The sequence below is a fragment of the Oncorhynchus gorbuscha genome, linkage group LG18 (assembly GCF_021184085.1).
Source record: "Oncorhynchus gorbuscha isolate QuinsamMale2020 ecotype Even-year linkage group LG18, OgorEven_v1.0, whole genome shotgun sequence".
Taxonomy (NCBI): Eukaryota; Metazoa; Chordata; class Actinopteri; order Salmoniformes; family Salmonidae; genus Oncorhynchus; species Oncorhynchus gorbuscha.
In genome coordinates, this window is record NC_060190.1 from 30,394,662 (window position 1) to 30,416,258 (window position 21,597).

At 42.2% G+C, this 21,597-nt stretch overlaps 1 protein-coding gene across 3 annotated transcripts in view; it reads left to right on the plus strand.

The window, feature by feature from the left end:
* The first annotated feature begins 4,672 nt into the window (after positions 1–4,672).
* Positions 4,673–21,597, plus strand: part of LOC124003729 (proto-oncogene tyrosine-protein kinase Src-like) — a 40,184-nt gene continuing 23,259 nt past the window's right edge. Inside the window, exons 1-5 of one of the 3 annotated variants that reach the window (XM_046312274.1) lie at positions 4,673–5,056; positions 6,128–6,466; positions 16,030–16,302; positions 17,827–17,926; positions 19,011–19,028. In XM_046312274.1, the coding sequence (XP_046168230.1) occupies positions 16,038–16,302; positions 17,827–17,926; positions 19,011–19,028 (383 nt within the window). In that variant the 5' untranslated portion in view covers positions 4,673–5,056; positions 6,128–6,466; positions 16,030–16,037. Of the gene's footprint in view, positions 5,057–6,127; positions 6,467–13,855; positions 14,366–16,029; positions 16,303–17,826; positions 17,927–19,010; positions 19,029–21,597 lie in introns of those variants that run through there. The other 2 variants (XM_046312276.1, XM_046312275.1) reach the window with 2 other exon arrangements.

Genomic DNA, 21,597 nt, shown 5'->3' on the forward strand with positions numbered 1-21,597 from the left:
AGGCTGGAAAAATATGAGGGGTGTGAATACTTTTAGAAAGTACTACTACTACATATTACTAACATTTCTGTGAAAACCCAGAATAAGCACCCTCTTTCTCTGTTAAATCAATAAGAGGTTGAAAAAAAATAATACAGCTACCCTTCATCTTAAAAAGTCTCATTCAGCCTTATAACCCTCACACTGTGCATATATTCTCAATGTTGTAACAACCCATTTTATGGGAAATACATTATTTGAAATATTTCTCAGATAAGATTAAAAACACTTTTTTTATGAAATTGACCTTGCTAATAAGGATGAATAGCATTTTCTGAGAATAAAAACGTAAGGACTTCCGTGAATCCGGATGGTAGCCTGCCTGGATTGTAACCCGCAACCTTGTGTCAGTCCAACACCTTCGCTTTTACAACAAGAAGAGGTCCATTGATGAGAGAGTTGGTGTTGTACTAAGGACTTACCTCCTGTGCACCAGCCCATTCCTTCCCTCTGCACCTCAAGTCCCTCATGCTCTGGCACATCTCATGGTAGCGCTATCCCACTTTTTCCACCATTGTAGCGAAATTTGTGGGTAGCCCAACTAGGACTTGAACGTGTGATCCCAGGTCTGTCAGTTTCACTCCTCACCAACAGATTGCTGGTGTTGTGCTTGTGCAAAGTATGTACTGGTAAACTATTCAGATTCCTGTTCAAATGACTGACTCACTTTTCACTATATAGGTTATGCAATCTCTGTTCTCTGTTAGTTACTAAATTCAATTTCACAGATACATTACAGTACAGTTATATCAGTTATATCAGATGCGTGTAGGATGCATTGTGTTCCAAGGCCCTTGTTTTTCACATTCCTAAAGTAATATCTATTCCAAAGTGTAATAATTAATTTGTAATAACTCATTAATTTGCTAGCTATCATACAGTAGGCATATATTAATAATTATATTTTTAATATGAGTATATATGCACTCATAATTGACTGTAGTGCATATAAAGCACCCACAACCTACCTGTAGCTGAAAGCACAATCATCGCGGGATGAATGAGTGATGAATTTCCGTCCAAGAGTGGTCCATTTAAAAATCATTCCTTCCTTTTGGCTTTTAACCAAATGTATTGATAGTGAGTGTGTTACTACAAATATGTGTACTCCTCCCCTCACAGACCATAGGGCCATTTACATTGATATCAAAATATTTACCCCTGATACTAACCTTGGTAGAGTATGCGGGCGGCAGTGTAGCCTAGTGGTTAGAGCATTGGAGTATTAACCAAAAGGTTGCAAGATCGAATCCCTTAGCTGACAAGGCAGTTAACCCCTGAATCCCTGAACAAGGTAGTTACCCTCTGTTCCTAGGCTGTCATTGAAAATAAGAATTTGTTCTTAACTGACTTGCCTAGTTAAATAAAGATAAAATAAAAAATCCTACTGGAAGCTAAATAGCTTGTGATGAAATAATGATATAGTTAAGTTTGAGGTTAAAGATTGGCTTTCACACTTTTGGGAAAGGACTTGTGAAGACAAATCTTTAAATTTGAGGTGTCTAAATACCTTAGGAAATGTGGTAGTAATCTTGCTAAGACCAGAAGAGCTGAGGAGGAAACGGTGATCATTAAGATAACTTCCCTTTCTCAGAGATCCCCAGCCAGCCTCTCAGGGGAGGAGAAGATGGAACTGATTGTGTTATAAAATAAACTGGATAATATATATATTAAAAGCAGAAGGAGCCTTTATTAGATCTAGGAAAAAATTGATTGAGGAGGGAGAACAGAATTCAACCTATTTCTTTAGACATGAGAAATTTCACTCAACAAATAACACTATCCATAAGTTAAACATTGATGGTGTTATTACAGATGACCAAAAATGAATTGCCAAATACTGTAGCAATCTTTACAGAAAATTGGATAGCTCTACGTATTGTCAGGAATCCACAGATATGTTTTTTTGACTCACTGAAAAATGTTCACTCTATTAGTGATATAGAATCTAAACAGTGTGATGAACCCATCAAAGTTGAAGAGATTATATATAGAGTCTATCAAACATCTAAAGAACAATAAATCACCAGGTGTTGATGGAATTACATCAGAATTTTACAAATGATTTTCTGAACAAGTAGCTCCCTTCCTATTTGAAGTCTTTTTAGAGAGTATTAAAAACAATGTTCTCCCCCCTACAATGAGTCAGGGGTTAATATCACTGATACCTAAGCCTAAAAAAATAAGTGCTGCTCATCGATAACTGGCGTCCAATTTCTCTTTTTAATAATGACTATAAGATAGTAGCCTTACTACTTGCAAAAATAATTAAAGATGTCCTGGATGTAATCATTGATGAAACACAGTCTGGCTTTATGAGGAACAGACATATTTCTAACAATATCAGACTAGTATTAGATATACTTGATTACTCAGTCCTAATAACCGAGGATATAAAGCATTTGACACAGTAGAGCATCAGTTCCTCTTCCACTCCCTTGAGAGACTTGGCTTTGGGGATTTTTTCTGTAAGGCTATTAAGACTTTATAAAAAATGGTAACAGCTCTATCAAATTGAAATATGGCACCTCACCTAGATTTGAGTTAAAGAGAGGAATTATTCAAGGTTATGCAAACTTCTTACCAATGATTTTAAATAATAGTCCTGTACAAGGTATTTCCATAGCTGGTAAAGAAATGATTATAAACCAGCTGGCTGACGATACTACACTTTCTGAAAGAAGCTAAACAAATTCCCATATCGATCAATGTGATAACAATCCTTTTCCAAAGCGTCTGGTGTATATCTTAACATTAATAAATGTGAACTCATGGCTGTCAAAGATTGTGTGACACCCTCATATTATGGTATTCCAGTGAAAGAAGAACTTACATATTTAGGCATAACCATTACAAAGGATCAGAAGTCTAGAGGCTTGCTAAATTTGAACCCTCTTATTAAAACCCCCCAGAAGAAGCTAAATCAATGGCTACAGTGGGACTTGTCTTTAAAAGGAAGAGTCCTAATAACCAAGGCTGAAGGTATCTCTAGACTAACATATGGCGCTCTATCTTTATATCTTGATGGTAAAATAAGCAAGGACATAGACCAGATGCTTTTCAACTTTCTATGGAGAAACCATACCCATTACATTAGGACAACTGTTGTAATGAACACTTATGAGAATGGTGGGCTTATTTTTCTGGACTTTACTACCTTAAATAATACTTTTAAAATCAATTGGATAAAACAATTCCTAAGAAGACCCACTTCTATGTGGAATTTTATTCCTCATCATGTCTTCTCTACTTTTAGTGGCCTTAACTTCATATTGGTTTGCAATTATAATATTGACAAAGTTCAAGTGAAACGTTCTGCTTTTCATCGGCAGGTTTTCTTGTCATGGTCCTTAATTTATAAGCATAATTTTTCTCCACACAGATATTATATAGGGACTAATTGGGATATATTGTTTTTAGAATATTGGTTCCAAAATAGTATCTTATTGGTGAGCCAACTGGTAAATGCAGAGGGTCTTTTACTTAGTTATAAGGAATTCTTATCACTTTACAAGGTCCCTGTGACACCTACAAAATGTGCAATTGTTTTAGATGCCATTCCCTCAGGTGTTGCTTTATTATTCAGGAATGTGTCAAGACCTGACCCTCAGAGCCTACCTTCCGTTGACCCTGTTGACCCATCAGTAGGACAGATTTGTTTCTCTTTTGGTCCATTCAACAACGGAGCGATACGAACCTTGTTTCAGCAGGATTATGTCATGCCTTATTGGAATGGATTTATTGATAATATCTGTTGTAAAAAAAAGTTTGGATGTTCCAACACACATACCTACTTGTTAAAAAAATTAAGGAAGTTTTCTTTAAAATTATTCATAAATATTATCCTGCCAACCACTATATGAAGAAGTTTAAGGAAAACGTCAACTCAAATAGTTCATTTTGTCATGACCACCCAGAAACAGTGTTGCATCTTTTTTTTGGCATTGTATTCATGTAAGAAAACTGTGGCAAGACATCAGTAGATTTATAATTGAACACATTTATGAAGATCTTACACTGTTGCGGAGAGATGTACTGTACTGCTTGGATTCTTTACCTATGATAGAAATAAGCTGAAACATTTTTATGTAATTAATTTCATTATTCTTTTGGACAAAGTTCATATTCACAAATGTACATTTACAAACAAAACACCACATTTTCTTACCTTACAAAATACATTTAACTGTATTTTAAGACAATTAAATACTCTACTAACGAAAAAGCTGTTAATAATTATAGTATGTATGAGTTTGTAAGAGTATGTATGTCCCTTAATTAAGGTCATTGTGTAATGTGATATTGTACCCTTATCCCAATTGTCCTTTGTATATTATGTATATATATAATTGTGTTCTCACATGTACTTCCTGCATTGATTTGTTGTTAATAAAAAAAAATATATATAAAAAATATTTTCAAAATCCTTCCTCCCTCGCCCTGCAAGTGTATAATCGTCAGACGTCATGGTACGTCATCAGAAGTGTCCACTTAATTTGAAGGGATAGGGTGTGTCTTTTAAGTGTTTGGACGGTAAATGTGTTATTCCTGACTCCATCTGGTTGCGTAAAAAACGTAATACGCTCCATTCTCCCCTATCATATTTGTGCTGTCTTGTTTCGTCACTGATGCACATGATCTTGCCTTTTTTCAATACAAGGAAGGTTTTCACCATATCCCTCGTATATGGCACAAGGATTAATTTCATAGCCCTAATTTATCACTGCGCCTACTTAATTTTACTCATATTAATTTCCATAGCCTACTTGCGTTTATTTTAGCAAAGTGGATCGCTACCGCAATCTAAATTGTGCCCTCTGCTCTTCATGACCTCGCAACACTTAAACACCTAAATTCTCTAAATGGGATTTTCTTTCACTACTAGTTTCTTCAAATAAGTTCGATATCTTTCGTTTTCGAATCCTTTTCATGAAATGAAGACGACTGTGAAGATTTGATTTGGTTCTTTACTCACTCTTCTGTGCCTTGCGTGAATCTCAAGACGCTTGCTTCAAAGGTGAGTGTTGACTAGCTTACAATACTAGTTTATCTGAGGCCAAGTGAAGGAATGTCCAGACATTTTAGTATAATACATTTGCTTGACATTACACAAAGGATTCGTAATCAGCTTTTCTCTTGTTGGTTCACATTGCTCGCATCCCCACCACCCCACAGTGTTCTGAATTGACAGTATAATTTTTTGGCAATTTCACCCTAGGATTTATATCCTACGTCATTCATTGAGTATGTTGTTGACAGATTTCACCCCCATCGCATAGCCAACATAGGCTACTATACAATAATGCATGCTCGACCCCTCCTCGATTGAAATGAAGTTGTAACAGCACCTGCTCTGATTCCTACAGCCCAATTATAACCTACCAATTAAAGCGGGTTATGATCAGTATGTATGTGCGTGATCTGCACTTAAATATATACCCTAGCTAATAACCTTTATAATAACACATCTTTCACCAATGGGGTTACAATACGTTAACTTGCGTAAATAGTGACCGTCTGGTGCGCAACATTTTTTTCCGGCATTTTGGTTATACAAATATTATGATTTGGGCAGGGGCACAGTTGTGTACATCATATACAGTTTATGCTTGACCCCAATCGCTTGATATATATATTTTTGCTACAGCCCATATTTACTGGTTTGAATGAAACAGGTGTGCATCCCTGGGAATTTTGGCATGGGATGTTGCCAAGTGTCAGCATAGCTAAATGGAGGCTATTGTTCAAGTGTGGCTTAAATACACCATTGCATTATTATAGAATAACACAGCCTCAAATGCTCCCATACACCGGTTCATAACATCCGTACCAATATAAGGACAGCTTTAGTCAATCGGATATTTTTAATATCAGATGTACTGTATGTGCTGTTGAGTCTTTCTATGTCGATAGGATCTTGTTGATGTGCTTCCCCTAAGGATTTCTCCAAGGACTGATATGGGTTCAAAAGAGCCTATATAATGTGCCTCATTAAAGGGAACAGAAGCCCAGTTCCTATCTAAGTCTGTTTACATGGCTCATTGTCTGCTAATGGTTGATACTGTGTATCTACTTCCCCTTCTTACAGTGTGGAACATGGCTTAACGATGCCTCCTTTCGTTGCTTCAGGGAGAGTACCGCATTAAGTGACGGACAGAGGAAGTGGATCCAGCGTCGAGTTTATCTGCTGGGTTCTCCCCTGGCTGCACTCCTCTGCTCCGCTCCCCCTCTTCCCCCTCTCCATTCATTCTCTGTGCACTGCCATGGAGGAGAGAAGATTAGATGGGACAGGCCGATAAAACCTGGTTTTCTGGAGAGTTGGGGTGAGACAAGGACTCCAGGACTGCGGAGACACTGCCGTCTCCTGTGAAGTTCTTTTATCAAAGCTTTTGACGTCCTTTTACAGGGACCACGAGACAACATCAAGGTGATTCTTCGTCCAATCTTGGGCTACGTCTCTCATGGCACCCTATTCCTAATATATAGTGCACTACTTTGGACCAGAGACCTATAACCTTATTCTCAAAAGTAGTGCACTATATAGGGAATAGGGTGCCATTTGACACACCCATGTTCCACCTATCTGGCAAGTCCAAGCAATGAAAATGTATATCACTTCCATTTTGTATGTTCTTCTGTGAACCAAGCCTCAATTCAGTGGCCAGGCTATATTTAGCAGAATTGTGGATTGTTCTGAGGATTATGGATATTTTCTAAGTCGAAAATATCTGAATATTTTCCTATTTAACCATGTTTGTATTTGCTCCGAGGAACAGGGTAGACCTAAGCCAGAATGAGGTGCACACACTCCTTTTTTTGTTCACTTTTGATCTTGATAAACATGCTTGTTTCCCCTCCAGGGAAAAAACAAGATGAGTCTTTCGATTGTCCCATCAGCCTCAAGCAAAGTCTCAACTAATTTCATCAATGGAGCAGTAACACATGTAGGAACTATAACCATAATTTGTTGAATGTGGGGATTACAATTTTTGTATTTGCCTTGCTTGGTATGTGGAACATGCCATCAAACTGTGTTTTCCCTCATGTTGTACGCACACACATACATACAGTGCATTCGGAAAGTTTTCAGACCCCTTGACTTTTTCCTAATTTGGTTACATTACAGCATTATTCTAAAATTGCTGAAATTGTTTTTTCCCTCAATCTACACACAAATTACCACATAATGACTAAGCAAAAAAATAAACTGAAATATCACATTTACATAAGTATTGACCTTTTACTCAGTACTTTGTAGAAGCACCTTTGGCAGTGGTTACAGCTGCTCTTCTTTGGTATGACGCTACAAGTTTGGCACATCTGTATTTGGGAAGTTTCTCCCATTCTTGTCTGCAGATCCTCTCAAGCTGTCTGGTTGGATGGGAGGCGTTGCTGCACAGCTATTTTCAGGTCTCTCCAGAGATGTTCGATTAGGGTCCAGGTTCTGGCTGGGCCACTCAAGGACATTCAGAGACTTGTCCCGAAGCCACTCCTGCGTTGTCTTGGCTGTGTGCTTAGGGTCGTTGTCCTGTTGGAAGGTGAACCTTCGCCCCAGTTGGAGTTCCTGAGCTCTCTGGAGCAGGTCTATGTCAAGGATCTCTCTCTGTACTTTGCTCTGTTCATCTTTCCCTCGATCCAGTCTCTGCCACTGAAAAACATCCCCAAAGCATGATGCTGCCACCCATGCTTCACCATAGGGATGGTGCAAGGTTTCCTCCAGACGTGACGATTTGGATTCAGTTCAATCTTGGTTTCATCAGACCAGAGAATCTTGCTTCTCATGGTCCAAGAGTCTTTAGGTGTCTTTTGGTAAACTCCCTAACAGGCTGTCATGTGACTTTTATTGAGGAGTGGCTTCCGTCTGGCCACTACCATAAAGGCCTGATTGATGAAGTGCTTCCGAGATGGTTGTCCTTCTGGAAGGTTCTCCCATCTCCACTGAGGGACTCTGGAGCTCTGTCAGAGTGACCATCGGGTTCTTGGTCACCTCCCTGACCATACCCTTCTCCCCTATTGCTTAGTTTGGCCAGGTGGCCAGCTCTAGGAAGTCTTGGTGGTTCCAAACCTCTTCCATTTAAGAATGATGGAACCTACTGTGTACTTGGAGACCTTCAATACTGGAGAAATGTTTTGGTATCCCTTCCCCAGACCTGTGCCTCGACACAATCCTGTCTCGGAGCTCTACGGACAATTCCTTCAACCTCGTGACTTGCTTTATGCTCTGCCATCCACTGTCAACTGTGGGACCTTAAATTGAAAGGTGTGTGTGCCTTTCCAAATCAATTTAAATACCACAGGTGGACTCCAATCAAGTTGTAGAAACATCTCAAGAATGATCAATGGAAACAGGATGCACATGAGCTAAATTTTCAAGTCTCATAGGAAAAGGTCTGAATACTTATATAAATAAGGCATCTGGGGTTTTTTTGTGCTAAAATTTCTAAAATCCTGTTGTCACGTTGTTATTATGAGGTATTGTGTGTAGATTGCAGAGGAATTTTTTACATTTAGAATAAGGCTGTAACGTAACAAAATGTTGAAAAGGTCAAGGGGTCTGAATACTTTCCGAAGGCACTGTACATGCATGCACACAGTACATTCACATACTCTACAGTACACATGGCTATGGATGCCTAGCTATGGCTTTTCTCACACTGCATATGCGCACCCCCATTGTCATTTTTGTGTTTTAGGACTTTGAACTCGAATGAGTTTGGTTTCCCCTGTATGGAACTCAAAGGAACTGCCCCTAAACCTATATTTTGATTCCTAATACAAAACTCCTTACAATTCCCCTCACTAGCACCACATATTTAAACACCTCCATTCATTCAAACATTTTGTATTTCTTCCATTGTTTGCTACCAGCAACATGAATTGGAACTACACGCTAGACCTCCTATGGAATGGAGAACCTGCATTTTTTTTATGGAACAAAAAAAGGTGTTGATCTGTCTTCATCCTCAGGTGCCTGTTAACATTGGTTGGCAGTGAGAGGAGTGGTTGGTTGGTTGATTCTGGTTTTCAACCAACCACCAAATCAGTCCCTCTCCTCTTCCTCAGTCCACCTTTCCATCTCCCTCGCTCTCTTCCTATCCATCACTCTTTCGCTCGCTCTCTTCCTATCAATGTCTCTCTCGCTCGCTGTCTTCCTATCTCTGAGTATTGTAACTGGGAACAAATCACATCATCACAGATCCTGTTGTTCAAGCTTTCTTGCTCCATATTAGGGGATGTGCTACTAGTTGTGCAGCTGCAGCATTAGTTCCGTTGTTTACACACTTTAACTTTTAGGCTACTATGGGAGTGCTGGTCACATTGTCCTCCTGTCAAAGAGCAGTCACAGTCCCTTGAGAGGTTTCGAAACTCCTAAATTGCTTCCTTCCCTCTTCTCCTGAAAAGCCTCATTGATACTGATTGGTGACAGCAGGGCACAATATTGTGGAACATTCAAATAGAAATGCAGTATGTAGAACAAACATGTACATGTAGATTATGGACTCAAGTCAGCTCTGTTCCTGACATTTCTATGGGCAAGTTGTGTACTAAAGGTGGCCCAGGTGATATCACTGAACAGGTGCATGGTTGCATTTCAATTCTCTACCCTTCTGCTTAATGCACAATCCTCCCTCATTGATGTGTAGGACCAATGGTGGGAAATAGCCAGCCAATGCTTGCACCAACCCAAAGCTTTTAAATCGATGACAAGGAGTGTGGAAGTGCACACCTCGGGAGAAAGATCGAGAATCGAGAGACAACCTCTGTATGGTCGTGGAGGAAAGACGTCTGTGATGGCTGTTATGAAGTGATTTAGTGCATCCTGTACAGCAGACAGCTCTAGCGATTAAGCTTTACCTCCAGTTGAAGGCAAAAGGGTTTGGGATGTATCTCATCCTTGTTCCGTCACTATGGTCTCTCTTCCTATAGTTTTTCAATCGATTTGTATGGCACTCTGCTTATCTTTTGTCACAGTTCACTGAGCAATACACTCATTTTTCAAATGCAAGCTTAGGGGCAAGAAAAATGGCCATGTGTTGTTCATATAGAGAGAAACCTTGTGATGAACCAAACCCGTAACCATGGACACCCATCTTTCTATGACCAGTAGCCTGGGTCACAGGTTCATTGGGATGTTCTTTAAATCAGGTAATGAAAAATTAATTAGGGATGTAGGATTTTCTACAATAAGTTGCATGCTGTTTTAATGTAGCATGTGCTAGTTTAGCAACCACATCGGTATTCTGCACAACACTGCCTTCCATCAGAACTCTGCACTCTGTAATGCTGCTGCCAGTAGTAGGCTTACTGGTATACCACTAAAACCAAAGCTTTTCTTTTTTTTACTACTAAAACCAAAGCTTTTTGGGGAAAAAAGAAAATAAAGAAATTGGGCATTCTCAGTAGATAGAAACTGGATGTACTACCCAAACTTATGTTTCAATTAGCTTTCTCCATTTTGTAGCCTACTGAACATAATGAACCAGTTCTCAGGGAAGGTGATGTCACTTCAACCAGCTAAACTTCCACCATACTAGGACATCGGTACAGGCTTTTGGCCCTTGATGCTGGTGTTTTGTCACAATCTAGACATGTGCACATGATAGCTAAGCTAGCTTCAACTATATAGTTAATGCTACAACATTGGTATGGCTTTTGGCCTGGATGCTGTTTGGTCCAGGGCCCAGCTTATGCGCAAGCTAGCATAACTAGCTAGTCACCACTATGCTAAGCTAATACGTTGGTACAGACTTTAGACCCCAGCTGATGGTATTTTGTCCAGGGCCAGGCTTGTGTATGTTATTTTGTCCTTTGGTTCCACAATTCCAGTGACCTGCAGTCTCATCAAACGCCCACTAACATTGAGCTGTCATCTACCCCCCGGCTGTCTCTCTGTGTGACTAAGCAGCATGACACTGAGGAAAACGTTATTCCCCCCCACTGGGCTGGCCTTCATTCTGACTACAGATAAATCAGAGCCATGCATTCTCACACACATTCCCATCTGTATTTATAGATGCACACAGCAGGATGTTTTTCCTTTTCCTCTGAAGGTGTGCATGCATGAACTAGGGCTGGGCGGTACACCGAATGTTATGATATACCGGTATTGATGCAGGGACCAGTTTGTTTTTTAAAAACTTTACTTTCTATACCGGTGTTTGGTTTGTTAAATGTGATACGCCATGTGTAATGTCAATATTTATAGTTTACTTCGCTACTTGAGTCCTCTCTCTCCATCCACTCTTTCCTCCGTGCCACTTTCCACACAGATCTAGCCACGCCCCCTGTCACTCAAGGAGCGCATTTGATGTTCCTCAACCACAAGCAGTGTTGCCAACTTAGTGACTTCGTCACTATATTTAGCGTGTATTCAGACCCCTCTAGCGGCACATTTTCAAAAAAGCGACTAACAACAAATCTAGCGACTTTTTCTGGTGTTATTGGAGACTTTTGGAGACTCTGACGTGAAAGCACGTATCGTTCTTACTCTTCTCAACGAGCAGCGGGTGCTGCCGTGGGCCCCACCCCAGTCCCAAAGCACTCACAGGCGGCCCAGTCCTCATGCAGCAGTCCCTCCCAGCTGCAGTGAGAGCAGGAGATGTTCACCCCTCCACGTCCACACTGCAAAATAATCGCGCATAAAAAAAACAATTAACCTGAATTAGGACCAGACTAGTTACCATACATTTCTCACATTGCCATTGACAGTTTTTTTTCTATTGTCTCTTGGTCCATTTAGATTGTATGCAAAAAAAATGTTATGGTTAAAAATGTTCATGTTTTACTGTTTTACTTGTTGTAGGCTCCTAAGTGGACCATAGGGTTAAAACCAAACCAAATTAAGAAAACTAAACTACATAAATAAATAAAAAACAAAGTAACTCTTTTGTCTCTTTTGGGTCACTTTTGCTGGTCCCAAGCCCGGATAAAGGAGGAGTGTTGGAATTGTGACATTTAAAAAAACAAGAATCGACAGAAGAAAGTTCATTTGAAGTTCTAAACATATTTAGGGTGTGTTTTACTCACTGTTTGTCTCTCCCACAACGTTATTTCTTTCTCCTACAACGTCACAATTACATGCACTCACCCAATTATGCAAATTAGGTGATGTTATTTAGCGACTTTTAGGACAGCCAATAGCTACTTTCCTTACTGAGGAGTTTGCAACACTGACCACGAGACGCATTCAGTCTGCCAGGTCAATGCAGCACAGGCAACAATGTTGTTGACAACAATGCTGTTTTCACTTTGCTTCATAATATAAATCCACTAGCGTTCTATAATGACACTATTAGTTTGTGTTTCTTACACCAGCAAACCGCTAGCTTCTTTTCTTAGCAAGTTGTCCTAAATCTTGTGAGACGCTAATACAAATAGCTAGCTAGCTAATACATGTATTTAGTAAGAGCAAATGTAGCTCGCTAATACAAGCCTGATAATAACAGTGATGGTGTAGACCTAAATCAGCATGTTGTTTGTGCAACAGTATCTTCTAAATCAAAGAGGAATATGCAAGCAAGAATATGTTAGCTACATGAAGTAGCTAAGAGAAAGCATGCAATGTTGCCAAAGTTTATAGGAAACACTTATTGTTCCTACCCTGTCCCAATAACTCCTCCTTGGCATTTTAATTTGTTGTCATGTCAAACAACACTGTATTCAAAGTTCTAATTATAGAATTAAAATGGTCATTCTATTTCCATGATTCCAACAGTTTTGCTCAAAATCGCAAATAAAATCGCAATTGCAACATTTGGCTAAAAATAAGTCCTAGGTTATTTGCCCATATCGTGCAGCCCTACGTGGTGGCAGTGTGGAAATTATCTCAATTGAGCAGTGGTGTAAAGTACTTTAAGATAACATATTTTTGGGGGTATCTGTACTTTACTTTACTATTTATTTATTTTTTTGACAACTTTTACTTTAACTTGGTCCAATTCATACACTTGTCAAGAGAACATCCCTAGTCATCTACTGCCTCTGATCTGGAGGACTCACTAAACACAAATGCTTTGTTTGTAAATTATGAGTGTTGGAGTGTGCCCCTGGCTATCCGCAAATGTCAAAAATTAAATGGTGCCATCTAGTTTGCTTAATATAAGGAATTTGAAATGATTTCTACTTTTACTTTTGATACTTAAGTACATTTTATCATTTACATTGTCTTTTGATAATTAAGTATATTTAAATCCAAATACTTTTAGACTATTACTCAAGTAGTATTTTACTGGGTGGCTTTCACTTTTCCTTTTTCCACCACTGCAATTTTTCCACCACTGCAATTGAGTACAGGAAATGCAGAAATGATAAAAGTGCTGAAATTTGTTTTAGTCGAATTTGAACAGTATAAAACAATCAGAATGGAGAAAGACTTATTGAAATCACTTAGAATGTATGTGTTGCCACCCTAGGATCACTCACTACTCATAAAGCACCCTAGGATCACTCACTACTCATAAAGCACCATAGGATCACTCACTACTCATAAAGCAAATGTAGTAATTTTATAATTCAAAAACTTTTAAAATTTTTAAATACCGTGATATATTATTTTGGCCATATCGCCCAGCCCTAGCATGAATGCACACGCATGAACGCACACACACAGCATGTTCCTTACCTTTTCATCTGAGTACACACACACACACACACACACACACACACACACACACACACACACACACACACACACACACACACACACACACACACACACACACACACACACACACACACACACACACAACAATGTCTTAAAAACCCCAAAACAGAGAAGAAATCTCCACACCTGCGCTCGAATGTGTCTAAAAATCCATTCACACTCATGGACAAATGCAGCAACACAGACACAACCACAACCTCATATGCTGCAGCAGCACCCCCCCCCCCATTCCTTTTTTTAGCTCTTCCCAGTTAATCTGCTCCTCCCCCACCCTCTGTTAGTCACACTCAACCCTATCTGTGTTCACACGGCCGTAACACATCTCGACAACAGGAACACATATGTGTAAATGCTGTTCATTGACTACAGTTCAGCATTCAACACTATTGTTCCCTTCAAGCTCGACACCAAGTTCAGAGCACTGGGTCTGGACACCACCCTCTGCAACTGAACCCTGGACTTCCTGACGGGCAGACCACATGCTGTGAGGATTGGCAACAGCACCTCTTAGCACTGGGGTGCCCCAGGGGTGTCCTCAGTCCTCTGCTGTTCGTCCACGACTGTGTGGCTTTGCACGTCACCAACTCCATCATAAAGTTTGCTGACGACACCACAGTTGTAGGCCTGATAACCAACAGCGCCGAGTCAGCCTTTCGGGAGGAGGTAAGTGAAATGGTGTTGCGGGGTCATGACGAAAACATGAGCAAAACAAAGGAGTTGATTGTTGACTTCAGATATCAGATGAGGGATAATGTCCCAATCTACATCAATGGGACTGTAGTAGAGAGAGTCACAAGTTTTAAATTCCTTGGAGTCCACATCACCAAGGACTTACTTGTCCTGGACCAACAACACCATCACTCTTGTCAAGAGGGCACAACAGCATCTCTACTTCCTAATACGGCTGAATAAATTCTGCAAATTCTGTTCTCTCCAAATAATACCACAGCACTATCGAGAGCGTACTAACTAGTTGCACCATGGCCTGGTAAGGAAATTTCTCCGTCCACAACCGCCAGGCCCTCCAGTGGGTGGTGAAGACGGCCCAGTACATCACTGGGACCGTTCTTCCACCCATCCAGGACATCTACGAAACGAAGGCTGAGGAAGGCACGCAGCATTATTAAGGATCCCACATACCCCAGCCACAAGCTGTTCTCTCCCTTACCGCCGGGCAGACGGTATCGGTGAATGAGACTGCTGAATAAGCCATCAGACTGCTGAACACTTGAACTGGACTGGCCAGCTGCTCTGATTCTCCCAACCATTGCACAACTGACTGCTACCAGACTCTTATTATACTGCTCAATTTATACACTTGCCCCCCATCCCCCTTTCCCCAATACACCAGTAAATATTGTACTATAAATTGCCTTCCTGAATTTTACTTATGCCATTTGCTTTGTTCATATTCTTGTTTTTGACTATTTCTTATTGCTGTTGCATTTTCGAGAAGGAACCTGTAGGTAAGCATTTCATTGGACGATGCATACAATGCTTATCCCGTACGACAAATAAAGATTGAAACTTGTCTGTACACACACACAGTCAGTGAGTATGTTGGAAACTGGATTTGAGAGACGTGTGTGTGTGTGTGTGTGTCAGAGCTTCTGTTCTCAGGGACAGATCATAACAGCTGCTAACACACACTAACTGTCTGGAACTGAGAGGCCTGCTGCTCACAACGGAACAAGCTGTGTGCATGTGTATCATCTAGCCTGTAATAGGCTTCCTCACTGTGACTCATTCTGTTGTGCAGAGAGAAGAATTGAACTGGTGTTTGTGTCCATGTTTGTAACTGAGAGTACGTAAGAACAGGATTCAACTTGAAATGCAGCGGTTTTGAACTAACACTAGAATTACAGATGATGACGACAAGCGTTGTTGCCAACTTCGACCAAGTCCGATATTTCCGTTCATCGCAATTATACACTGTCTTATTGTGTAAATCTGTATTTATTTATAGTTGGTGTTCACCAGGTTGGTTTTCATTATTTTAAAATGTTTTGCAATAGAAAACAAAATAAGTGTGCCGTGCTGGACAAGTCCAGGTAGTCCCCTCCTTGTTTCAGCCTGTTTTATTTTGTTTGGGTCCTAATGAACCCCACCCTGCTGAAGGATTATACCGTTGCACGGAAAGGGGTTAGTTAGAACCAATCAGGAAGAGTGGTGTCTCTCCATCCAATCACGAGTTCTGGCTTGAGGGAATTGAATTCAGTGTATAGAATTGAATTGAGAGATTGCATTGAATCAAACAGGTCTAATCTGCATTGAGAAAGATTGAAATGGATCAACTTGAGATTTGAATCATTGTTTCTTTTACTCAGGCCTGCTGATGGGAGTCGGCAAGAGCAAGCCTAAGGAGCCGGGTCAGCGCTCACTGAGTCTGGATGGAACCATTGGAACAGGCTTGGACAGCATGCACCACCACCTCAGCCCAGCCCAGCAGACTCAGACCCCCAACAGAAGTCCCGCCGTAGGGGGCATGAGGCGCGGCCACCACCCCGGGCATGCCCCCACCAACACCCCTGAGCTGGCACTGTTCGGCGGGGTGGACCACACGGGCAGCATCATCTCTCCTCACAGAGGACCACTGGCAGGTAAGTGTAGCAGGTGGAATGTTCAGATGGAATGATTTCAGATCTTACAATGACAGCCTTGTCAGGTCATATTCATTAGGCACCAAATGAAAGAAAACAAACTAAAACAGTGAGGCACTGCCTGTCCCATAAGAAACACACATTTTTGTTTTTCTGTTGAAAAAGGGTAAAAAAAAGTTTTCTGTTGCTTGCTCTAATAAACATAACCCTGATTCTAGCCCTTCTAGTGTTGATTGGCTCTGATAGTTGAGGCTTTTTTATTTAATTTAAAAGTTTATGGCCTTTCCAAAGCATCATCTCTCCTCACAGGTAGGTGGAGCAGGTAGGTGGAGCAGGACGTTCCAATGCTGCCTGAGCTGCATGAAGCAGGGAAAAACATTATGGAACAGTCAAATGGAAATATGTTACATGTCCCTTTGGAATGTAAATGTCACCCAATTCTTTTAAATAATTATTTCTCAATAATAATTTTGGGTACAGATTAAGTGTAAAGCAAACATCCTTCCCCGAAGGATCTTTCTATGGATTTTGTTTGAGGAAGATCCAAAATGTCATCATTCACACGAATTCCCCTTTTTTATCAACTAGACTAAACTGGATTTGATGTCCTTAGGCCCTAAAGCGTAGTTCAGAGTTTGGGCACCGTCGCTCTAAAGCAGCGCTTAGAAAAACACCCTGATTCACAATGAAGGCAAAGGAACAATTTGCTTATTTTTTACCTCATGTTCATGATATCCAGCACCTACCAGTGTCTTATCTTTTTGACTTACAAAACATAGAAACACACCATTTTCACATATATAGGAAGTAAAACATATTTGAAGTGTTCCCTTAAGGCTGCAACTGCTTAGAGTGCAACACCATCTTCAGTTTGACTTTGAAGACTCACAGACCAGACAACGTTAAAATATCCAAGTTCAGCGCCAGGCATCTAACTATGTGTCTAGACAGGTCAGTAATTATTTTGCATTTCCTGTAAAGAGATTGGTTGTCCTTTCATATTGGGAATTTTCTGCAGGCTCAGGTTATCCCCCCCAGCAACTAATTAACCAATCAATGTAGGCCCGAGATTCCACGTTCTAAATCAGGTGGTTTTTGTAAGCTATATATGTTGTTACCTTCAAGGACTATTGGGCAGCCCTAATGTAAATGCCCGATATCTCTTTTCAGGAGATGCTAAATTGTAATATACAGCTCAGTGTTTCCTCTTTTTTTTTCCTGATGGTGAAGTGCAAATACCTCCAGTGTAATGTTTTAAGATGCGAATGCCAAAATATTAAATTGAGACAACATATGTAAGCGGGGGCAACAGAGCTAGTAATCCTCCTGCCTGAGTAATGATTACGGAAAAAATAATACCCAGTTCTATGAATCTATGTTAATATTCAGGTTTATATCAATATGAGCTGTATATTGCAGGAAGAGGATACTGTAAATTTTTGCCTTTTGCTGTTACTCAGATGTGTGTTATTCCAAATCTCCCATGTCTAAGATACAGTGTTTGTGTGTGTGTCTGTCCCACAGGAGGTGTCACTACATTTGTGGCGCTCTACGACTATGAGTCACGGACTGCCTCGGACCTGACGTTCAAGAAAGGCGAGCGGCTGCAGATCGTCAACAACACGTAAGGAGATGCCCACACCATCATCTTCCTGTTTAGATCCAACTTATCCACGCTGTACTTCCACCTAGACACACACACTCATCCAGACATAGACAAACTCAAACACACACGTTGTTCTGTAAACACAGACACTTGCATGCAAGCACTCTGTATAAACACACACCCATGAGCTCGCTCGCTTGTTTGCTCACTCACTCACTCACTCACTCGTGTGTGTGTGTGTGTGTGTGTGTGTGTGTGTGTGTGTGTGTGTGTGTGTGTGTGTGTGTGTGTGTGTGTGTGTGTGTGTGTGTGTGTGTGTGTGTGTGTGTGTGTGTGCGTGTGCGTGTGCGTGTGTGTGTGTGCGCACACAGTCACAGAGTGCCCACTTATTCATAATTCCTTGTTAGCCAGACAACGTCTGTCCCCTTTCTCTCGACCCCAATCACCTCGGTACAACTTGACTACTAATGCTTTCAGATCTTACATTGACAGCCTTGTCAAGTCATGTTCATTCGGCGCCAAATTAAAGAAAACAAACTAACAGCACTGCCTGTTCTATAAAATCACACATTTTCATTTTTCTGTTGAAAACCGTAACAGAACGTTTTATGTTGTGTGCTCTAATAAACACAACCCAGATTGTAGCCCTTCTAGTGTTGATTGGGTCTAATTGTTAAAAATGTTTTTTTCTTTAGTTTTTTTCCCCCCAAGTCTATGACCTTTCCAAAGCATCTCTTTAAAGGACGCAAGCCAGTTTGTTTCCAAAATCTTTATTTGTTCCTTCACTGGGTATTTTGTTTGGAGCAGGAAAAAATACAAAATACACAAGTACAACAGAGCTGCGTGAAAGACATAACTCATAAGACACTATAGGAAGACATTTAAAATGCATGGTTCAAATACAACCACTTCAGGTCAAGCCATTTTGGAGTTAGGTGCAGATTGGATTTTTTAAATTTTATTGTTCAATGGTCTGAAATGCTTGAAGTCTTGTCTTGTCTTGTGTGCTGTGCAGTGCTGTTTGCTGCATTTCTCTCCATGTTTTTCATGTTCTTTGCTGTTTCTGTTATTTCCTTCTCTCACGCTTCATGGTTTCTCTTAGGAGAAAGTACAGCTTCAGGTCAGTGAACTAGTCCTTTCTGAGCCCCCCTGTCTTAACTTATCTCGCCACCGTTCCTCTTTCCATTGAACCTGTTTTTCCTCAAAATGTGCACTGAGGTAATATTTGTTAACCCAAGCTACAGCATGTGGAGTAACCAGTCTTATTTTGTTGTTGAGAGAATTACTGGTCGCTACAAGCAAACCAAACAATTGTGCTTATGAAGGCAAAGGTGAAAAAGCACAGAATATGGTATAATCAGTGTTCACTTGATATCCCTGTTTTATTAATTCTTATTGTAACGATGTTCGTCTGTTGTATGAAGAGAGTCAGACCGAAATGCAGCATGTAGGTTATTCATGACTTTAATGAAGAATGTCGCGGTACATGAAATAACTGATAAAGAAAACAACAAACGGAACGTGAACTAATTACAGCCTATCTGGTGACTAACACAGAGACAGGTACAATCACCCACAAAATACAACGCGCAATCAGGCTACCTAAATACGGTTCCCAATCCGAGACAACGAGAAACAGCTGACTCCAATTGAGAATCACCTCAGGCAGCCAAGCCTAACTAGACACACCCCTAATCATACACAATCCCAATTACTACAAACCCCAATACGAAACGCAACATATAAACCCATGTCACACTCTGGCTTACCCAAACATATACCAAAAACACAAAATATAATGACCAAGGCGTGACAGAACCCCCCCCCCCTAAGGTGCGGACTCCGGGACGCACCTCAAGAGCATAGGGAGGGTCCGGGTGGGCGTCTGTCCATGGTGGCGGTTCTGGCTCGGGACGTGGACCCCACTCCTTAAATGTCCTAGTTCCTCCCCTTCGCGTCCTGGGATAATCCACCTTCTCCGCCGACCATGGCCTAATAGTCCTCACCCTGATCCCCGCATAACCGAGGGGCAGCTCGGGACCGAGGGGCAGCTCGGGACCGAGGGGCATCTCGGGACCGAGGGGCATCTCGGGACCGAGGGGCATCTCGGGACCGAGGGGCATCTCGGGACAGAGGGGCATCTCGGGACAGAGGGGCATCTCGGGACAGAGGGGCATCTCGGGACAGAGGGGCATCTCGGGACAGAGGGGCAGCCCAGTACTGAGAGGAAGCCTAGGACTGAGAGGAAGCTCAGTACTGGGAGGAAGCTCAGGCAGGTAGTAGGCTCCGGTAAATCCTGGCTGGCTGGTGGAACTGGATGATTCAGGTTGTCTGGCCGATCTAGAAGATCTTGGCAGACTGGCACTTCTGGCGGATCCTGGCAGACTGGCGACGCTGGGCCGACTGGCGGCGCTGGGCAGACTGGGAGCACTGGGCAAACTGGGAGCACTGGGCAGACTGGGAGCACTGGGCAGACTGGGAGCACTGGGCAGACTGGGAGCACTGGGCAGACTGGGAGCACTGGCGGCGCTGGACAGACAGGAGACTCCGGCAGCGCAGGAGAGGAGAAAGGCTCTGGCTGCGCTAAACAGGCGGGAGACTCCAACAGCGCAGGAGAGGAGAAAAGCTCTGGCTGCGCTAAACAGGCGAGGCGCACTGGACGCGCTGGACCGACTGGGAGCACTGGTGGCGCTGGACAGACAGGAGACTCCGGCAGCGCAGGAGAGGAGAAAGGCTCTGGCTGCGCTAAACAGGTGGGAGACTCCGATAGCGCAGGAGAGGAGAACAGCTCTGGCTGCGCTAAACAGGCGAGGCGCACTGGAGGCCTGGTGCGTGGTGCTGGAACTGGTGGTACTGGCGCGAGGACACGCACAGGAAGCCTGGTGCGGGGAGCTGCTACCGGAGGACTGGTGTGTAGAGGTGGCTCTGGATAGACCGGACCGTGCAGGCGCACAGGAGCTCTTGAGCACCGAGCCTGCCCAAGCTTACCTGGCTCGATGCCCACTCTAGCCCGGCCAATAGGAAGAGCTGGTATGTGTCGCAGCTGGCTCTGCACCCGCACTGGAAACACCGTGCGCTCCATAGCATAACATGGTGCCTGCCCGGTCTCTCTAGCCCAACGGTGAGCACAGGGAGTATGCGCAGGTCTCCTACCTGGCATAACTACTCTCCCCTCTATCCCCCCCCCCAATAAATTGTTTAGGGTGACTTTCCGGTTTCCAACCGCGTCGCCGTGCTGCTTCCTCATACCTGCGCCTCTCCGCTTTAGCTGCTTCTATTTCCTCCTTGGGACGGCGATATTCTCCCGGCTGCGCCCAGGGTCCTTTACCGTCTAATTCCTCCTCCCATGTCCAAATCTCCAAATGGTGCAGTCTTTCCCACTGCAACTGTTCTTCACGATTAACAGGGAGAGTAGGCTCAGGTCTGACTCCTGACTCAGCCACTCTCTCTCTGCGCTTTCCCCCGTTACTTTCCGTTTTCGCTCTGTATAGCCGTGCTTTCCTTCTCGAATCCATACGTCTATAGCCCTCCTTGCATTGCTGTAGGGAATCCCAGGCGGGCTCCTGCACTCGCTCTGGGTCGGCCGCCCACCTGTCGATTTCTTCCCACGTCGTATAATCCATGCTTCTGCTGTCCATAACGTCCTCCTTCAGATCCTGCCAGTTCACACGCTGCTCGGTCTGTGAATG